This window comes from Erpetoichthys calabaricus, chromosome 18 (genome assembly GCF_900747795.2).
Source record: "Erpetoichthys calabaricus chromosome 18, fErpCal1.3, whole genome shotgun sequence".
NCBI lineage: Eukaryota > Metazoa > Chordata > Cladistia > Polypteriformes > Polypteridae > Erpetoichthys > Erpetoichthys calabaricus.
In genome coordinates this window covers 68,261,603-68,284,481 of record NC_041411.2, presented here as the reverse complement: position 1 = coordinate 68,284,481, position 22,879 = coordinate 68,261,603, and the positions used below count along the sequence as shown (strand labels likewise).

The 22,879-nt window shown below is 40.4% G+C and overlaps 1 protein-coding gene across 8 annotated transcripts in view; it reads right to left on the bottom strand.

Annotated features, from left to right (window-relative positions):
• dock3 (dedicator of cytokinesis 3) overlaps window positions 1–22,879 on the bottom strand; it is a 970,442-nt gene that overhangs the window by 207,338 nt on the left and 740,225 nt on the right. For all 8 annotated transcript variants that reach the window (XM_051921401.1, XM_051921404.1, XM_051921402.1 and 5 more), the window contains 2 exons: window positions 18,792–18,852; window positions 15,232–15,379 (listed from right to left, as the gene is read on the bottom strand). In XM_051921401.1, coding sequence (XP_051777361.1) covers window positions 15,232–15,379; window positions 18,792–18,852 — 209 coding nt within the window. The remainder of the gene's footprint in view (window positions 1–15,231; window positions 15,380–18,791; window positions 18,853–22,879) is intronic.

The following is a 22,879-nucleotide window of genomic DNA, read 5'->3' as shown; positions in this document are numbered from 1 at the left end:
CTGCACGACTCCCATACTGAGGAAAGAAATTATATTATATCTTATAGACCCCTTGGTCTACTGCAGCTCATGGAATATCTCCGTTAATAAACGTGAGGTCGAGTCCACATGTGATGCTTTTGCAAAGTCTCTAAATGCTCTTCATTGTCTTTATTTTTTGGGAAAGTGTAAAGGCAGCATGGTGGGTTAATGCTGATATAGACTGTAGAATAATTCCTATTTCATGAAAACTGGACAAATCAGAAAGTGAAAAATGTAAAGTATGTTCTAAGAGGGTAATGGACTTTTTCACCTGTCAAAGTTGAGAGGGTGGGCTCTAGCTAGTACTGTGTTTTGATTGGTGAATCATTTGTGCTGTGGACGTAAATCTTTAGCCATCAAGGGCAACATTGCAGGAGACACTTCAGATGAAGATACCTGGTGATGAATTTAAATCTTCTTTACGCAGTAATTGTGGATGTTTTCTTGCAAATGAGGGCATGCACTTCACTGGCAATTCACCAATCAAAACTCAGTACTTGCTTGAGCCCACCATCTTAAATTTAAGGAGTGAAAGCCAGCAAGTGACAGAAAGATTTACAAATGGGACTGTCATATCTCTATATATAATCTTCATTTGGATCTTGATCTTTGTTTGTCCGCGAATGAATTAGAAGAAGCAGCACTAGATGGCAGTAGAGAGACAGCTAAAACATAGGCATTGCATTAAGAATCTCCTCCAGGCTTATAGTACTGAAGACATTAGTACTCCAGTCACACCTCAAAACACAGACATTCAAACTAAACAAATTTTTGTGCTTTAAATTAACTAATCTATATATATAATCTTCATTTGAATCTTGATCTTTGTTTGTCCGCGAATTCATGTTCCTCTGACACTGCCTTGGTTGTTACTTTTCTTGACAAACACTGTCAATACCACTCTTTGTGTTTAGATCTGGCGTTGACACCATGCTTTGTGTTTAGATCTGGCGTCGACACCTGCTTCGTTGTCGAGACTGTGTTTTTTTGTGTTTCTATCGACTGTCATTGGCAGCACTTCGTCCAAATCGAATGTTCACCCACTTCTTGGAGTCGGCAGTCAGAGTATATAAGTCGGACACACTTCTGTGATTTTCCATCAGTCGGCATTTGGAGTTCAAGAAAAAAGCATTGGTTCTTCCTTACTCTTTGGATTGCCACAAAGCAACCTGCGAGATTGGAGAAAGGTTGAGAAGAGATCATGAGAGGAAACGACAGCGTCGTGAAAACGAGACGGACTGTGAATGGAGACAAGCAGAAATGCTCCTCCACCACCACATAATTACTATTCGGACAGTGATTCTGAGTAGGCCGTTCCTATCGAATCAATGTCCAAGGGTTTTGTTTTGTAATTTTGTTTCCCTTATAAAAAATCATAATGCTGTGCGACGAAGGGCCCAGTTCACGACTGGCAGCCGCGTTTAATCAGGGAGCCCTTCACAGACAACTTTAACACGAGCAACGTAGTTGGGCGCACATGGCTAGTATGTTATAAAAGGCAAACTAAGGACCTCAATCAAGCATGAGCTCCAGGAAACACCAGAGATTATTGTTTCTAATAATTATAATCTCCTAACTGTCCTGGGAACCCCTTGGTAACCCACGATATGAGATGTCAAGTCTGGCTGGGGAAAGGGATGCATGGGGTTCACCGCTAAGATTGTTGCCCACACGACACGACTTTGGATAAGCGTTAAATAATGAATGAATGAGCAATGTTATGAACAACTGTAGCAAGGCTACATAACTTGTCATTCGGGTTGGCCTTCTGGACTGTTCGTCACTTTATAATGTGGCTGGGAGGGTATTTATAAATATAGCCCTTCTGGCACTTGTGAGGACGACCCAGTGCTGGGAGGACCCCGCCTGGTAAACATTCCAGCTGCCAGTTGCCGGCATCATGTTACCATAACAACCAAGTTAGGGAAAAGATGTTTCGGCGGGAAACTTTTCTTTTTAAGGAGAATGGCGGATTGAGGAAGGGGGAGAAAAAAAGGAAGGAAAAGGCTGAAGGCAAGGAGGCGACTATCTACGCTTTAAGAATCATCAGGTTCTGACTTCACCCAGGGACGTCTGCTATTTGTGGGTGGCCACCCAAAGAAATAATCAGTGTGACTTATTCCCGAGAAGAGGCCAGGGTCTGGTGTTCTCCATGTGATCCCGTTTGGTGAGTCGGACTCGTGAGTGAGTTTCTTCATGATAGCCAACGGAGAAGCCGTTTTTGCCAGAGAACTGTTGTGTTTCCTCCTGCCATCCTACGGTAGGAACTGAACTGTAGGTTTCTTCTCCGTATATATGGAATACATTAAATTTTTCTTTCTGCTTTCACTGAGAACAGTTTTTTTTCATTTTTCTTTATTGTCCGTATAAAACTGGGGGTTAGGCCGCTGGAGAGGGCGTCTGGAGAAGGGGGTTCACAAATGAGCACTCAGGCACCGGGCAAATAAATGTGATGGGCAGATTTCAATATATTTACCAGTCCCACTTTCTTCTGAGTTGTTTTTACCAGTTATTTAAGGGCACGCATAGGGACAAGAGGGGCCGAGGACCGAATATGGTAATGCTATTTTATCCTTCAAATATCTTCCACTTCCCTCTCGGGTGGTGAAGTGTAGGAATCGCGTTCCTGTTTCGGGTGATTGCTACACAAGAAGGAAGACAATAGAAGGACAATGCTATTGTTGTCTTTATCTAGTTGCTCAACTCTCCTCCTATTCTAAAAGACACTAAAGACTCTTCATCAGTCCTTTCAGTGCTTTCCATTGTTGCCCACAACTCTTCACACCAAACCCAATCAAATGCTTTCTTAAAACCTATGAAGCAATGGTAGAAGTTTAATGTCATACTTCAATTATATGGTAACTAGCCAACCCGCTGCGTAGCATACGCCACATAATTATGTATTGATGGGTGAACACTTCCTGAAAGACACAGTTGTCCAAATGGGGTGGGTTTGAGGATATGACTGTAAGTGAATGCAAAGATGGAACTCTGGAGAGAAGGCGGGGAAGCGGGCCCGAGAGGTTTCGGGTCCTAACCGTCCAACGATGGGTCGGCACAACCGGTAACGATCCTTCCGCAGGTTCACCTACGGAACCCATGTTAGGACATTTACATCCTCTAGATAGGCAAGTTCGATCGTCTGACGCCCATTATACCCCCGCCACTCTAGTCTGCCGATTTCTTAAGTCATCTCTTAGTCATTGTTCAGTACGCAGTGCCTGCTCATGTGTCCGCCCCCCAACTCCTCACCTGAATTGCTTTCCTCTGTGTACAGTCCACATGCACTTGTGAGTCATGTTGACTGTTCATTTTCCACACACCACCTCCGTCGCATGCACCTGTGAGCCATGTTCGGGCTGGGTGAGGTTTCCCGTGTTGAGTCAAATTAAGCCACAGGCTCCACACCTGGTGGTGCCCTTCCGTCAATTCCTTTCAGTTTCAGCTTTGCAACCATACTCCCCCCGGAACCCAAAGACTTTGATTACCCAGTTGGCTGCCCGGCGGGTCATAGGAATAACGCCGCCGGATCGCCAGTCGGCATCGTGTATGGTTGGAACTACGACGGTATGTGATCTTCTTCGAACCTCCGAGTTTCGTTCTTGATTAATGAACAAATTCTTGGCAAATACTATCACTCTCGCGCCATGGTCGGCTGTTTAGTGAATTGTTGGTGGGCGGGGCTCAGTGAGTTGGTGGGCGTGGCTGTCTTGTGTGCGTCTTGCTTGCCATGGACATAATGAATTATATATATAGATATTCAGTCATCCAACTCCGCCCTTATCTGACTCCGCCCCATCCAGTGTCCTGCAGCGAGATGTAACTGCATGTGTTTCACTGTTTTGCCACTGGGGTGTTTGTCAAATGAGTAAAACAAAAAATATAAAAAATACACAAACTGACGTTACCGCTCTCAGGGTAAAAACTGAAACAGGAAACTAATTTGTAGTGGAGGGGCTCAGAACGTTGCTCTGTTTTAAGTCAGACAAATTTGCAAATTTGCCAAAGCTTTTTGTTGGAAGATTTAGAAATTTGAAAAATATGTACAGTACGCTACATTCAAGATGTGTAGGTGAAAATGCAACTTTCAAGACAAATTTCCTTGAACATTAAGTGTGGCAAATTTTCTCAAAATTGGTCTATTTGAAGCCAAAAGATGGACAGTCAAATAAAGAGACAGACAGACGTGGCCATTACAGTAGGTGCTTTTTTGCTTCAAATGCACCTAAAAAAATGAATAGAAAAGTAAAATGCAGGAGTGTTTCTTAAATAGAGTGATGCTGGGGTAGGCTGTGTGCTCCGAAGAAAAATGAACGGATGACTGTGTAAATCTCTCGTAAATTTATTAATGGTTTAAAAGTAGCACTATGATGCTATTAATTGGTACGAAAAGTGGTGAAAACCATTTAGTACCAGGCAAACTTAAAAACAAGTAGTTCTCTACATTATATTCACCAACACTGCCATATTTTATAAATATTTCAGCAATTTTCTCTATGCACTTAATAATCTCTAAAGTTTCATGGTAACAGTAAGTAATAATAACACTCAGGGTCTTCTGTTGTGTGCAGAAGGAAAATATAATATTTGATATTTGTTTTTCAGTATGGATTGTTTTCAATCATTTGCTTTACATTATCAGTTGGAAAAATCTTTACTTAATTTTCTAATCTGTGTTTATAACTTTAAAGGCAAAATCCAATCTTACATCAATTGAATGGCACATATCTAGCGACTTGGGAAATGTCAATACATATTGAATTTACGCAGTTTTATTTCACTCAAAGGCTACATGCATTCTTTATGATTTCAGATTAAATATTATTGCTGATTTGAAAGCCTTTCAGTTCGTTGAAATGTAACAAGTGGGGGCGAACTAATAAGAGCCGTCTGTACTCACAATAATACCAAGGAGACCAAAATACACAGTAAATTGTTTAGTTTAATGTTTTATTTTTTTTTGTTTGCCTTCCCTACAAGGCCTAATTACAGGTTGTATATAAAATATGGTGTCATGGACCCCACATAATACAATTTCACACTCATTTCTCATTTTATGCATAATTTACAAAGTTTTGAAAACGTCTTATCACAATGCCACATTCTTTATTATAGTACAGCATTGTTGGGTTTTAATGGATCGCATCAACTGTTGCCATGGTAATCTTTCCCAGAATAATCCGGGAATGTGTAATGTATGACGTCATTCAGAGCACCAGCATAAAGACCAGCACTTTCTATTCTGGAGTATCCAGTGACAGGATGCTTATGTTGGTGTGTGTTGCTTGTTTTGAGGAAGCATTTCCTGGTTACAAACGTATATTTTTCTGATTAAAGACTTTGATTTTTGCTTAAGGTGGCACAGTGGCGCAGTGGGTAGCACTGCTGCCTCGCAGTTGGGAGACCTGGGGACCTGGGTTCGCTTCCCGGGTCCTCCCTGCGTCGAGTTTGCATGTTCTCCCCGTGTCTGCGTGGGTTTCCTCCAGGCGCTTTGGTTTCCTCCCACAGTCCAAAGACATGCAGGTTAGGTGGATTGGCAATTCTAAATTGGGCTTGGTGTGTGGGTGTGTTTGTGTGTGTCCTGCGGTGGGTTGGCACCCTGCTCGGGATTGGTTCCTGCCTTGTGCCCTGTGTTGGCTGGGATTGGCTCCAGCAGACCCCTGTGACCCTGTGTTCGGATTCAGCGGGTTGGAAAATGGATGGATGGATGGATTTTTGCTTAATGTTTTAAATTAGATGACCTGGTCAGCTGTCTTTTCTGGTTTCAACCCTTGTCTGTTTTTTTGACAACATATCGTATCTCCTGGGACTTCTTCATTGAAATCTTTTACTGTCTCATATTGAGCCAGCAATATATTTTATCAAGTACAAGGACATATTTATCGTCAAGTGTACATTACACACTGAAATTAATTTTTGACAGTAATATGACTCTGATAACAGACAATGAACACAACACCACTTGTCAGTTTTTTGGCTGTTAAGCAGCCTTATTACCTGTGGATACCAAGGTAAACCAAAGGGGCTGGGGCCTCCCTCTGATGTTGCAGCTGAGAGATTGTTCTGTTAAGTGTAAGCTCTGTTAACATTTTTGTCTTTGTTTTGTGTATTTATGACTGTTTTTCTGATTTTTTTTTTTTTTTTGGCATTTGATTCTTCTCCTTGGTTTTTACTATTTTTGTCAAAAACACTGGATGCTAAAACAGAAATCACAAAACAAGGGGAGTTTTACATTTAAGATTTTGCACAAATATACCTCCCAATCCTACCAATCTTATTCAGCAACAACTTAATTCCAGTGCCCATTAGAATAAGTCTACTTGTCCCTTCCTTGGGACATTTACCAATGAAAGAGCTCAGTTGTTTTTTCCACTTTTAGTCTGTTCATGTCCTTGCCACTTGTATTTTCTCAGGCTAAGTAGCCTGGCCAATAAATTCCTGCTTTGCGATTTCAGCTATGGACTACCTGCATGCAAAATCGATTGGCTGAAAAATTAGACATTATTAGAGATTAACAAAAAAAAATGATTTAGCTATATGCTAGGTATTATTATCTCAAATTACAAAAGGCCTATATATTTTGCAGTCCCAACCCAGACTCACGACGGGGAGCAGTGTCATTTGGGAGAGTCTTTGGACAAAGTCAAGTCAAGTTGGGGAGCAAGCTCTGGTACGGCACATTGCCACACCCACCACATGACAAAACAGCTTGGGATTCCCGTTGGAACCCCCCCCCCCCTCCAGGCAGAGACGCGGTCCAGTCCCACCCTCCGGAAATGACAATCTGTCTGCCGCATACAGATGTAACGTGGATGACCCCTTGACCTGGTCCAGCCACTCGGATCTCCAACAATGAGTATCCTGAAAGCTGAATCATCCTCCGGGAATCGCGCCACATGGCCATAGTGCCGTAACTGATGCTCCCTCACAATGTAGGTAAAGTGCTGCATTCTGGAACATCTTTGAACAAAAGTGTCAACTAAATGAAAATATTAATATCCATCCATTTTTTAACTCATTCAGTCCATTAGGATTAGGCTTTAAGACATGAACGTGGTGAATGGAACACTAGTATATTACAGGGCACACTAATGCACATACAGTACAGTAGATGCACTCTTTAATGCAGGGCCAAGTTAGACCCCCCCAACCCAATCAACATGACATGGAGTGTGTTAGGAATACTGTAATACCTGGAGGAAAACCCACATACACACAGGGACACGGACTCTACTACTGTGAAGTTACATTTGAACCCCAGATGGTGGAGCTGTGCGGCAGCAGTACTAATTCCTAAAGCCATATGTACAAGTATTAACTAACATCAGAAGGAATAAATAAACAAAATAAAAATACAATGTCGTAATTTTCCTCCAGTTCAGAAGACATTTGAAACAGCTTAGTGCAATGGCTGCATGTGTATTTTCACAGACATTTTGAGAGAGGTGCTTTTACATTGACTAGTGTGACAATTAATTCCAAATAAATAAGTTGTAGCAGCAGCTCTGTTAATTACTGGAATTCAGTTTAGAGCATTCCCTAATGGGTTCTTATTTTTTCCTGGAGCATAGCTGTTTATAGTTGATCTTTTGTACGATGTGTTTCGTACCCCTACATCTCTGAACAATGGCAGAAGCTGTCATGTGTGATCAACGTCTTTCATCGTAATGTAATAAGTGACTGGCTGCACGGTCACGGTGTCGTGTCTGATTGTTCTTGGCAGGTGTAGAACAACTCCATTTATCACTGAAATGACCTGCAGGTCTTATTTTTAAAATGACAGGATCAAAGGACGCCTATTTAAAAGCTAAAGGCTTGTGTTGCAAAAAGCCCAATTTAAATGCCAAATCATGACTAAATGTAGGCAGCAAATATTCATTTAGCTTTGCGGTACTTGCTGTCAGTACTCCTGCATGCATCACATCATCGTCTAAATCCAGACTGAAGACTTTTAAGATGATCGTGTATACCTGTTGGGCAACCAATTTTTTGGAGGATAACTGTTCATAAAAATACAAAAGAATGTATTTGAATATAGAGTATGTGAAAATGAATTTAAATTTCTGCATGCTACATAGCATACATGTACAATCCTGTATGCGGGCATTGTCATTAGAATATTAACATGCCGGTTTTACACTTTTATTAAATTTTCTTACCCAAGAAAATACTAATAAAGGTTCCATATTAATTAGCCCCTGAGAGGATTAAAGAATTATTCATTTGTTAATGACTTTCTAATAACCGCTTTTCTATTGTTCTTGGTACTGCTCAGGCCAGATTTATACTTTATACTTTGGTCGATCGTGGTTTGAAATGGGTGAACCGATTCAGTCCTGTGGCTCCCGACCTTTTCTATTCCTCGCAACCCGTGAACATGTTTGATTTGTGTTCAAACCCCCTACTAAAGTAATATCACATTTGAAGATGATTTTTATAATACAAATTGAACTACATAGAGAACTGCAGGTGAACAAACTGAACTCCAAAAAATAAGCTTTTACCTCAGTGCATAAAAGTGAAATACACTGCCTGGCCAAAAAAAAAAGTCGCCACCTGGATTTAACTAAGCAAATAGGTACGAGCCTCCTATTGCATAATTACTGCAATGGCGATTATCTTTCAGCTGGCAACAAGTTATTTAACCCCAACTGGTGCAATGAGTTGCTTCTCATTTCTTAAACAACCATGTCGAAAGACACATCTCGTGGTCATGGAAAAGATGTTAGTCTGTTTGAGAAGGGTCAAATCATTGGCATGCATCAAGCAGAGAAAACATCTAAGGAGATTGCAGAAACTACTAAAATTGGGTTAAGAACTGTCCAACGCATTATTAAAAACTGGAAGGATAGTGGGGACCCATCGTCTTCGAGGAAGAAATGTGGCCGGAAAAAAATCCTGAATGATCGTGATCGGCGATCACTTAAACGTTTGGTGAAATCAAATCAAAGAAAAACAACAGTAGAACTCAGGTCTATGTTTAATAGTGAAAGTAAGAGCATTTCCACACGCACAATGCAAAGGGAACTCAAGGGATTGGGACTGAACAGCTGTGTAGCCGTAAGAAAACCACTAATCAGTGAGGCAAACCGGAAAAAAAGGCTTCAGTTTGCTAGGGAGCATAAAGATTGGACTCTGGAGCAATGGAAGAAGGTCATGTGGTCTGATGAGTCCAGATTGAGTGATGGGCGCATCAGGGTAAGAAAAGAGGCAGATGAAGTGATGCACCCATCATGCAAGATCTTGGTGAAAAATTAATGCAACACTGGATGGAACTAAATCTTGTGACATTGCAGAAGCTTATCGAAACAATGCCACAGCGAATGCGTGCCGTAATCAAAGCTAAAGGCGGTCCAACGAAATATTAGAGTTTGTGACCTTTTTTTTTGGTGGCGACTTTTTTTTTGGCCAGGCAGTGTATAAATTGAGCAATTTACGTTTAAAAATCTCAATAATGTTGTAAATGTGTCCCCCTATGAAGCTTAGACATTCGAGTGACAATCCAGGGGTTGGGGTATCCCATAAAGCATCAGACTCCGCAAGGAAATGACACATGATCAATGATCGAGGGGCTTGTTGGATTGGAGACCCTCGTAAAGCAAAAATGCAAGTGGGCTACTAAGCAATGAAACACAGTCGACGAGCTTTGTCCCCCATAGTGTAGTTCAAAAACAGATGCTGTACACAGTGCTGCGCTACTGCCAGGACCGCCAGCAGGAGAGACAGGCTGAGTGTAAGAAGCAGGTGTTGCACAGAATTCCGTCCCCCTTGTCCCCGTCTAGCAAAAATGTCAATCAAACCTCAAAATCAGTATGGGTTGGGAGCCCTGATTTAGCCAAATGTGACCCGCAAATTTAGGTGAGATTTCCTTCTGTATAAAAATCTCATAAACCTCCTTGTGACCCTTGCAAATTGTTTTGCATTTCTTAATCTTATTCTTGTTTTCTTAATTCATAATTTGCTTTTCCTCAATAGAAAGGCTTGGTCAATTTAGAGGACTTCCATGAAGTCCTTTTGGAGCTGCCTGGAAGGCAACACTGTTCTGTAAATCTGTCTTGTATGGTTTTTGTTTTCTACATATGTACTCATTGTTAGTGAGGAGCGATGCCTCAAGTCATTGAAAATGTGGAAATGTTCGGGAATTTCTGCAAATTCATCGAAATGCATTCAAGTCAATAAGGAAGGAGAAACTGAACTAGTTTTAAGAGGATTAAAATGATGTAATGGTATTTTAAGTGCCTCCGAGGTTTAGGAACTAAACTATGAAAGAGTGATAATTGTGTCTAAAAATGTGACCTGACCATACAAATGGCCCAAGTTTCTGTGGTGGTCAGGCCAGGTCATGTTGGGGGAGCAAGCACTGGTACAGCGTGTTGCCGCACCCACCACATGACGAAACAGCTCGGGATCTTGGTTGTCAACCCCCCAGGCAGACACACAGTTCATTTCCTCCCTCTGGAAATGACCCTCTATCTGCCGTAGTGAGGTATTACATGGGTTCCATTGGCCTGGTCCAGCCACTCAGGTCCTCAGCAATGAGGATCTTGCGAGCTGAATCACCCTTGGAGAATCACGCCACAGTGTTGTAGTGCCGTAAGTGACGCTCCCTCACAATGCACATAATGTCCTACTGTGACAGACTGTTTGGTCTTGACTAGAGGAGACGGCATGCAGACCTAATCCAGGTCTTCAAAATTCTCAAAGGCATTTTCAAAGTAGATCCAGCAGAATGGTGAATCACATACTCAAGGGCAACAGTCAGGTCAGGTCAGGTTGGGGAGCATGCACTGGTAGAGCACGTTGACGCACCCACCACATGACGAAACAGCACAGGATCCCAGTTGGCAACCCCCTAGGCAGAAATGTGGAAATGACCCTCTATCTGCAGCAGCCAGGTGTTATATGGGCATCCCCTTGGCCTGGTCCAGCTGCTCAAGTCCTCAGCAATGAGGATCCTGCGAGCCGAATCACCCTCTGGGACTCTCGCCACATGGCAGTAGTGCCATAACTGACACTCCCTCACAATCAATGCACGTAATGTGAGGGTAGAGGGAATGCTACAAAAATTCCTGAGTTTCTAAAATATCCCTGGCTCTTACAAAAGGTCCTGCGATGGGAAAGTGCCTTTCTACCTTCCTTACCTGAGAAATCTCGTAACACAATATACAACACTAACATTAGTACAGTAGTGTAGAAGCGCTAAATGAATCAGGTACCATTATAACATGTTTGCTTCACAAAACACAAATTCATGAAAACTTTACAAAAATGTTCAGACTCAGGAGGACATCCTGGCCCAGTAACTGTTGCTTTTACATCCATATTGTCCATGTGTCTTTGTAGATTGTCTCATTTCCTTCCAAATCTCAAAGTCTGATTAGTCTAAAAAATCCCAGACTGAGGGAGTTGACGAATCCTCATCAAAAGTTGGTTTGCACCATGTACTGAATGCTGTTTTTGTGGGCTTCTGGTACCCCATGACACTCTGGAGGAATAAGTGGATTCAAGAAAATGCAGAGATGATGTTGATTCCTTCAAGCAATGAGCAGAAGCAAATAAAGATATGATGAAGTACAAGGCTAACTCATAAGATGTGGAGTATAGAAAAATCTTATCTAAAAGTAGACCAGGCCTTAGAGAGACCACATTTACAGCAGTGTGATTCGAGTCTAAATGCTGGGCTGCTGGAAAAGGAAGAAACAGAAGAAAGCTTTCCTTAGCCTGTAAACCAAAGGGGCCTATAGGGGTTCGAATTCCATTGGCCATGAAATGCCAGGCATGAGGTGATTTGTAATTCAATCTTTGAACGCCAACATACACTAAACTATTAGAAATGAAATGCTGAAGTGCCTCAGAAGGGATGGGCAGAGGTAGTTTTCTTATCTGTGTTTGTATGTGTGTGTGTGTGTGTGTGTGTGTGTGTATTGGAAATTATAGGATTCTTCTCATTCGAGGCACTGGGCAAGATATTAATGGCCTTCACCGTTGTCATGGAAATTCTCTTATTAAAATACTCTTAAAAAACAGCCAAGAACACCATCGAAATTAGTCGGAAATTGGACATTACTTTGGATCCAATGAAGAACATGACAGAGCAATCGTCTTAAGTAAGCTAAGTTCATACGCATAACACTGTTAGGAAACACATTGGTCTGCACCAATCGGCATACAGATAAATGGTATAATCTATAGAACATCCTATATCTTTTGTACATTTAAAGGTCCGAAAATAGTTAAAACAGATTAAAAAGTCTTTGGCAAACATCCTATCATTAAATAGAAAGCCCAGCAGTGGCTCTACTTCCTGCGTAGGCAGAGGATCTGCTCTAACAACATTCTACAGAGGAACCATAAAGAGCATCCTGAGCAACTGCATCACTGTCTGGTTTGGAAATTGCATGGTCAGATATTGCAAAGTACTAAAACAGATAGTGAAGACAGCTGAGAAGATCATCGGTGTCTCTCTTCCCTCCATCATGGACATTTACACCACACGCTGCATCCACAAAGCCACCAGCATTGTGAATGATCCAACACACCCCTCACATTCACTGTTCACACTCCTACCATTGTGAAAAAGGTACCGAAGCATTCGGGCCCTCACCTCCAGAATGTGTAACAGTTTCTTCCCCCAAGCAGTCAGACTCCTGAACACTCATGGACCGGACTGATATCTGATATACACTGCCTGGCCAAAAAAAAAGTCGCCACCAAAAAAAAAGGTCACAAACTCTAATATTTCGTTGGACCGCCTTTAGCTTTGATTACGGCACGCATTCGCTGTGGCATTGTTTCGATAAGCTCCTGCAATGTCACAAGATTTAGTTCCATCCAGTGTTGCATTAATTTTTCACTAAGATCTTGCATGATGGGTGCATAACTTCATCTGCCTCTCTTCTTACCCTGATGCGCCCATCACTCTGGAACAGGGTAAATCTGGACTCATCAGACCACATGACCTTCTTCCATTGCTCCAGAGTCCAATCTTTATGCTCCCTAGCAAACTGAAGCCTTTTTTTTCCGGTTTGCCTCACTGATTAGTGGTTTTCTTACGGCTACACAGCTGTTCAGTCCCAATCCCTTGAGTTCCCTTCGCATTGTGTGTGTGGAAATGCTCTTACTTTCACTATTAAACATAGACCTGAGTTCTACTGTTGTTTTTCTTTGATTTGATTTCACCAAACGTTTAAGTGATTGACGATCACGATCATTCAGGATTTTTTTCCGGCCACATTTCTTCCTCGAAGACGATAGGTCCCCACTATCCTTCCAGTTTTTAATAATGCATTGGACAGTTCTTAACCTAATTTTAGTAGTTTCTGCAATCTCCTTAGATGTTTTCTCTGCTTGATGCATGCCAGTGATTTGACCCTTCTCAAACAGACTAACATCTTTTCCACGACCACGAGATGTGTCATTCGACATGGTTGTTTAAGAAATGAGAAGCAACTCATTGCACCAGTTGGGGTTAAATAACTTGTTGCCAGCTGAAATCTAATCGCCCATGCAGTAATTATCCAATAGGAGGCTCGTACCTATTTGCTCAGGTGGCAACTTTTTTTTTGGCCAGACAGTGTATGTGTTCTGTTCTGCAGTGTTGCACATGTTTGCATATTTGACTCACATGCACCTTATTATACATTATGTGTCTTTATGTTATGTGTCGTGGATTCTTCGCTGTCCTGTGTTTTATGTTGCACCATGGTCCTGGAGGAACCTAGTTTTCATTTCACTGTATGCTGTACTACTGTATATGGATGAAATGACAATAAATACTCTTGACTTGACCTCAGGCCATGAGATGCCAAGGCTAAGGAAAAAAAAAAGTTCTCATTTAATGTACAAATTCTTAATGAGAACAAAATAAAAGGAATTAATAGTTAATATCTCATCATCTCCATAGTAAATGTGCTGAAAACAAAAGGTAGAGAATGTCTTAGTTATACAAGCAAATACAGTCAGAAACACTTCATAAACCCCCAGAGAAAGTTCTTCCTAACACTGAACACCATCAAATTAAGTATATCATGACTGACTTAATCGTTCCATAAGTGAAGAAGACTAAACTATGGCAAAAGTCTATTAGAGAAAAAAAGAAGAACAGGGCATAGATCTAGAAACCAGCAACTAACAAAAAGGGCTCAACGTGCTAGAAGTAGTAAACAAAACATAAAAGACAAACCCAAAAGTTTAAAAAAGCTCCAGAACAAAATTCCAGGAGTAACTAGTTATCTACAGCTAAACAAACATCATCAATGGGAAACAAAATTCCTCGCAATGCGAGACTGCCCTTAAATAAGCTGCCCACCAAAGAAACATTTCCACATCCCCATAATATCAGACATAGGCATCACATGTAGGAAATGCCCCCTAGTGACATGCGGCATCATAGCAACTAAATTTCAAAATGGACGAGCAGTTATGTTTTCCACACATAATGCAAGAATGGGAAATAGTAACAAAAAAAGTAAGATTTACAACCAAAATGTAACATTTTACGAAAATTAAACCATTATGATCTTCAATTAAACAATTGAGTGTTATGTATTTTAGGTTAAGGAAGACTGGATTCTTTATTCCTGTGCATGAAAGATATCATGGGACCAAGGTAAATGTTTTCAAAATTCTCAGCTATAGCCAATGCTCCAGAATTCATGGATGATGAAACACACCCATGAGGACAGAACAGAAGTCAATTCACCACATAAACCACAAAATTATTAACAAATGAACAAAGTACAGTAAAAAAAAATGTACTTCGCTATGTCATTTCACTGGATACTGAGTTTGTATTTTAAACTTAATTGATATGGAGGCAGTATCATAAAAACAGAACACAGAAATGGTTCACAAACAGGCCACAGGGCACTTAGCATAACACAGCACAACAAAAAGATGGTAGTGACAGATTCAGCACAATTACTTAGTAGTCTGATGCCCTGGGCACTGCACAATGTAACACATAATGCTTGTCACAAACTTTTCTTCCATCAGTTATCACACCCACTAAATTTAAGTACTGTGGGCTTGCAGCATTGGGAATAAAAGAGGAACCAAATCAGGACAGCTTACGAGTCCATTACATGGCAAACTCACATTCACAACCATGCTAACTCATGGCAGAGCCAATTAAGGCAATACAAAACTCATTCAAAAGGAAGATGGAGACACAAGTAGACAAAGAGGAATACATCAAGGTGCGACACTCACGTGTAGACTTTAAGCACAAAGTCCTTCTCTTCCTTGAGTTCGGAAATGGACTGAAGAACATCATTCATGCTCAGGACTGTGCAGCCGTATGGACGTCTGTACTGCACATGTGGAGGCCCCTTCTTGGAGTCATTGATCAACATTCGCCCTAAGGAGAGACACACATAGGAGGAGCAAATGATCCTGTCTTTGATACTACAGCAGCACATCTTTTTTCTGTTCACCATACTTTGTATTCAAACAAGCTACAAAAAAAATAGATGAAATAAAAAGTGCCCTGTAGCTTCAGTACATGTGAGTACTGTGAAAAGAACTAGAAATGAGAAAAGATAGATAGATAGATAGATAGATAGATAGATAGATAGATAGATAGATAGATAGATAGATAGATAGATAGATAGATAGATAGATAGATAGATAGATAGATAGATAGATAGATAGATAGATAGATAGATAGATAGATAGATAGATAGATAGATAGATAGGGGGAAATAATTATTCAACATGTCAACAGTTTTCTCATTTAACATATTCCCAGTGCAGCTATGCATATGAAATTTTGACAAGACATTATTGACTCAATAAAATGACACAGCCAAAGAAATTGTAACATTCCAATCCATAAAAAAAAAAGTTATGTGCAATAAAATGAAATGATGCAAGAAATAAGTATTAAACACAGTAAGAAAAAGCACTAAACCAGCCGATTCCACTAATTTGTTCTCCTACCTGTTCTGGGTAAGTGCATGTGGGTAGGTCAGTGCTTCATCTCTTTGAAAAAGCGTTACCTACCTCTGAATGTAATTTATCAAATCGGCAGTCAGGCAATAAACATTTCATGATGAGCAGAGGCAAAGAGCTCTCCCAGGACATTTGCAACAAGATTGTTGAACAGCATAGCATTGGCACTGGTTACCAACAGATTTCTCAACTCCTAGATATTGTATTAACACCACTGGGACCATTACCCAGAGGCAGATGTGAAAGGCACAATATAACAGATAGATAGATAGATAGATAGATAGATAGATAGATAGATAGATAGATAGATAGATAGATAGATAGATAGATAGATAGATAGATAGATAGATAGATAGATAGATAGATAGATAGATAGATAGATATTATTTATTTTTAAAGTAACCTTTATTGTAAACAGTAACAAAAACATTAACAAAACAATATACACAGTCAATTTACATAAAAAAACAAGTGTCAGAATAAACAAAAGAGCCATACATCCGACCCCTGCTACTCCCCCTTTACACTCCTCCTACTCCGCACATTAATAAGAAATTTAACAGTTAATAATTCATTATAACACAAAGACCACCTTTACTTCCTCTGTACACTCCTCCTACTCCGCACAATAATAAATACATGATGTTGATGCCCACCATTACTTTTTGTTATTCCCAGTTGAACACCAGTTCACCCCCCTCACACAGTACCTGTCGTGTCCCCCACATGTCGCTAAACATTTCTAAATTGTTTGTTAGTTTATGGTACATGAAATCGAGTTTTAGTCGACTTTTAATTAAAATTTTGAAGAGCAGCAGAACGTCAGTCCCCACGAGGTTCTTCTCTTTGTTTCTCCTTGTTTTTAAAATTGCTAACTTGGCTTGTCCTAAGAGGAAGTTTCCAATAACACATTTATTCTTATTGTTTTGATAATAATTAATACCAAAGACAAAACAAATATTTGAGATAGATAGATAGATAGATAGATAGATAGATAGATAGATAGATAGATAGATAGATAGATAGATAGATAGATAGATAGATAGATAGATAGATAGATAGATAGATAGATAGATAGATAGATAGATAGATAGATAGATAGATAGATAACTAAACTCAGGGACACATGAAATATTGTAGCGCCCCCAAGAAATCCCTTTGCGCTCACACACCTGATGTTATATAAGACACTGCTGACCTCAGGAGAGATTTTGGCGTTTAGCGCAGATGTAACTCTGGAATGGACCTTAATAGCTGCTTCCTGGCACAAGTTCACAAGGTAACTGAGCTTGGGGTCAGGAGGTGAACTGAACAAAGACTCAGAGGCATAAGGAAATGCAGCATGGAAAGAGTGAAACTGAAAGACTGTTTGAAAGAATCCTTGGATATTTTGTATGATCCATACGATCATCCCTCACTTGTCTAATTTCTTTATTAAGAAATCCGCTTTTCGATAATCTGTTTGAACTTACTTAGCATTATTTCAAGTTTGGACTGATGTTAGGAGGCACTCCTAATTATGTGACCCATACCTCTAAAGCTGAACATTCCAAATAGCACCGATTTAAGAATTTTAAATTCTGTTTTGTACATGTTTATGCTCCCCAAGACAGAAGACAATGAACATAGGTGTGTTTGCAACTCAAAGTGAGTTGTTGATTTCTTTTAACATATAACAGCTTAATGTCCACCAAAGAATACTGCAGAACTTCTCTTATGAAAATGAAACACATTGCAGTATACCTACAAAATATGTGGACACATCTTTCAATATAATGTAACAGATACAGTATGAAGTTCAAATATCTAAATTTCTGAAATATAAGAAAAAATATGTTTCCCTTAGAATATTGTACCAAACACAACAGATCCGTGGCAGATCATTCATGGCTTAGCTGAAAAACCAAACCACAGTCTTCAGATTCTAATATATTTTCCCAATAATTCACTAAAAGTCGCTCAAGTCGGTTGCTATCAGCATATGTAGGTATGCTCTCAGCTTCAGTTTACAGCTTTACCACTTACTGTACTTGTACTTGCTGTATTGTTTGTGCTGTGTCACAGTGTGATTTAGTGAAGAACATACAGTATCATTATGTAGTTGTCCTAATCCCTTGTGCTCGCTTTTTAAATTGCTCTCTATTGCTTTTGATGCTTACATTTTCATTCTTGTATGCATTTAACTTACTTTGTAAGTCACCTTGGATAAAGGTTTCTGGTAAACAAATAATAGTAATAATGATGATAATAACACATCTCAATGTCAGAAACACCAAGGTGGTATCTTTTGGATGACATTTTCAACACCAGGTTATTTTATTTTTAAAATATCCTGCAATATACAAAAATGACAGGTATCTTATAAACTGTAAAATATGCTGTGCAGTATATTATAGCTAGAATTTGCAATATACATAAAAGTAAACTGTAATAGTTTTGTAAAATGTATTTAATATACTGAATATTGTTCCAGGTATTTTAAATTATATCAGGAAACATATTTTTACATTTTGGAAAATATATTGTAATATGCAGAAATGACAATAATTTACATGTTTGATAACACATTTGAGTATACTGCAGCAGCAGGTGAGCAGGCTGGGAGCAGGAGCTGAAACAACCACAAGACGAACCACCTGGATTGGGACACCTCAGCACCACTGCCATCAGCAGGATGGTAGGAGCCCATCCAGGATAGGAATCACAATAATAATAATAATAAACAACTTTCAGTAAAAATGGTTTAAGGAAATGATAACAATAATAATAATACTCAAAAGTAATACCACATAAATAATAATTACCAAAAAGAACCATACCTGTCCTTATTATATGTGCAACTATGTACAGGTCTCTTTTCAAGTCCTTGCTGCTCAGGTCCTTTAGAAATAAACAAAAATAAAAGCATGTCACCGATGCTGCTATTAGTAAATATTGGCTGTACATATTTCAAGTTTATTACCATGTTCATATTGTACAATTAAATTCTTATTTGCATGTCGACTACAGACTAGTATATATTAGATTAGATTAGATAAACTTTATTACTACCAATGGGAAATTCAGATGCACATACGTAAGACAATTTCCCCTCAGGGATTAATACAGTGCATCAAATAAAAAAAATCAAATAACATATACTGCTAAAAAAATGAAGTGAACACTTAATCGTCACAGTCTTAACATCGAGTCGGTGAAGCTTCATTGATATCAGACTGCCCAGTTAGGAAGCAGAAGCGACTGTGAATCAACTTCACCTACTTTGGTGCAGAGGAAAGTAGCAACAGGTGCCCTGGAGAGGCAACAGCAAGACACCCCCTAAAAAGGGAATGGTGGCCACAGACTCTCCTTAACCTTCCTGATTGATTCTTCACTAGATTTGCATTTTTGATAGCGTCCATGTCACAACTGGTAGCATGAGGCGGTACCTGCAGCCAATTAAGGTTGTACAGGTAGTCCAGCTCCTCCGGGATGGCCCATCCATACGTGCTGTCACAAGAAGGTTTGCTGTGTCTCCCAGCCTGGAGGAGATACCAGGGGGCTGTGCATAACACAAAGAGAGTAGAACAGGTCTGTAGAAGGCACTATCCCAGCTTATGCAGATATATATATACGAGGTGAGACACAAAAATAACTGGACTGGGCTTGGGGCTTTCCTGGAAAACCGACTGGAGGTTTTCCGTGAATCATAGAACTTTATCCCCTCCTACACGGCCTCTCAAACCGCCAACCGGCTAAGTATATCCTGTGAATAAGCCCAGTCAGTATTTGTACAACAATTGCTACAAGTGTTGCCGCTATAATGTCGGGTGAAAATATTGAACAGCGAATCAACATCAAATTTCTTGTGAATTTGAACAAAATGGCCACAAAAACTTATGATAAAAACAGTGTACGTTGATAACAGTTTGTCTCGCACACAAGTTTTTGACTGGCACAAACGTTTCAAGGAAGGACAAGAAAATGTGGAAGACATATAACGCCCAGGTCGCCCGCGGTCGTCTCGGACAGATGAAAACATCAAAACGGTGAATCAGATTGTTCGAAATGATCGTACAGCTTTTTCCGTAAAGCAGTTTTTGAATGACAAAAACATTCCTGTCCTCGATCTTCCTCCCTATTCGCCCGATTTAGCTCCCTGTGATTTTTACTTGTTCCCGAAAATCAAAAGTGACCTGAAGGGAACACATTTTTCTTCAATGGATGAAGACAAAAACGACAAGACTGTTGAAGAGCCTCAAGCAAGAAGACTTCCAGCACTGTTTCAATCAATGGAAGTTACGTATGGAGTGGTGTAGAGATCGGGAGGGGGCATATATAGGAGGTGACAATGTTTAGAATGCTGTAATTCAACAATAAATGTATATTTTTTTAACCAGTCTGGTTATTTTTGTGTCTCACCTCATATTATATATATATATATATATATATATATATATATATATATATATATATATATATATATATATATTGTGGTACCCGGCTGGGGTTCACACCCGGCCGGGATGCCCAGGAGGACCGGAGGAGGGCTTGTGCCTCCTCCAGAACACGAGGGGGCGTCTGCCCTGGTTACTTTGAGGGCCACGGGTACAGAGCTTGGAAGCTCTACCCTGTAGGGGCCCGTGGTCACCGCCAAGGGGCGCCTCGATGCCTTGGGAGCCCTGGACCTCAGCACTTCCGCCACACCCGGAAGTGCTGAGGGGAAGAGGATTGGGGACACCCGGAGGACTTCCGGATACACCGCCAGAGCTTCCGCCACACAGGGGTGTGACTACAGAAGCTCCTTGGGATGCACCTGGAGTCCATCCGGGGTGGATAAAAGGGGCCGCCTCCTCCAGTCATGGGCAAGAGTCGGGTGGAAGTGGACGAAGCTTGGTGGAGAGGAGTGGAGGTCGACCAGAGACAATAAAAGGCATTGTGTTGTGGCCAAGGACTTGAGGGGTAATTGGTGTTGCGGCACTGGGTCTGTGCACTGTAAATATGATTAATAAACGTGTGTTGGGTGAAACCATCGTGTCTACCTGTCTGTGTCCGGGCTGTTCCCCACAATATATATATATCTGCGGTGGGTTGGCGCCCTGCCCGGGATTGGTTCTTCCTTGTGCCCTGTGTTGGCTGGGATCGGCTCCAGCAGACCCCCGTGACCCTGTGTTCGGATTCAGCGGGTTGGAAAATGGATGGATGGATGGATGGATATATATATATTGTCAGTGCCACATGGGTTGGACGGGCATCCCGACCAGGAGAGCGGGAGGAACCAGACCCAAGAGAGATAGCCAGAGGGGATGGATGGACAGCCCATCAGTTATGAAAGACGCTGTAGGGGATGTGTTATCCCCCAGAACGTTAGATGGCAGCAGCCCTCTGTATGGGTGTCCATTTGGGAACCAGCAGTGAATGCTGAGAGATGTAATCCAGCAACACAGCCTTTCTGGGTGTGGATGTAAAGAAAATAGAATAATGAAGAACTGTTGATAACTCCATGATCAAACCATCCCAGTGATATTGAGGCATAAGCTGAAGGTATTCAGACGAAATGGGACCACTGGCACAGTCTGTGCCAAGAATCTGGGTATGTTCAATAAAACAGGGGAGTAGGCAAGCAAGCCAGCATCACAATTATGTTATATGATGTGCCACCTCATTAAATACCATTTATTAGAACTTGATGGAATCTTTATATATAATACACTACCATGGCTGTTCGTTTGTCTGTCCAGGATTTTAATCACCTGTAGCTCGCAAACCGTTTGACCGATTGACCTGAAATTTGGTACACATATACTACGTGATGTCAACTATTCACTTTCGGGGTGATGTTTGACCTCCAAGGTTATTCCTCTTTTCATTTTTATTTTATTTTATTGTAGAATCAACCCTCAGCAGCAGCCAGCAGGGGGGCCGTGCAGCACAAGCGTATGGACGTCGTTCTCATCCCTACCACCTTCGCTGTTACTTCCCCTACCTCTTCATGTCTTAAATCATTCTTGAGTAAGACTGAAGACTTCAGTGCCAGCTTAAGTGAAAAATTAAGGAAAATATGCTAAGTAATTGCAACACAAACACTGACTTAATCAGTTTTAACGCGAAAAGATGCTGACGAAAGAAGAGAAGAAGTGGTTCTGCTAAGGTGGACAAAAGAAGAGATCCTCAGGAAGCCACAAGTGCGTCAACCTCTGAGCAAACGATTAGTAAATGCACAGAGATAGATAGATAGATAGATAGATAGATAGATAGATAGATAGATAGATAGATAGATAGATAGATAGATAGATAGATAGATAGATAGATAGATAGATAGATAGATAGATAGATAGATAGATAGATAGGATACTTTATTAATCCCAAGGGGAAATTCACAAGTGAATGAAAACTAGGAATTCTCAAGTCAAGTGTACTCACTGCACGTTATCGTGCAGGACGCCATTACTGGTATTAAATAATAGCTATCACAAATTGTGCTTTAACACAGGCAGATTAGCTCCAATTCACTGCATTTTATTAATAATTCACAAAATTAATTTTAATGTCTCAGTCAATGTGGTTTGCTGTTATTATTTTTTAAAAATAAACATAACGACCAGAGTTTATATAACAACTAATGTATAATGAAAATCAGAAGAGAGTTTAAAGGTCACCAATGATAACCAAATTCAGTCAAATCATTCACTAGAAAATGAGAGTGCCATCATAATACTGAAAATGTGTCCCAGTAAGGCTCAAGGAGTGAACCAATAAAGAAAGACACACTGAGACCAATGGAGGACATACAAAAGTCTTTGGCTTCCCTAGAATGAATGGCCGTGAATGGACAATAATCCAGATTACTTGTTAAAACAAGTGATTAAGTAACTCCATCCAAAAAATGATTCAGAGAAATGTAAATTCCCACCTCTCATACTATATC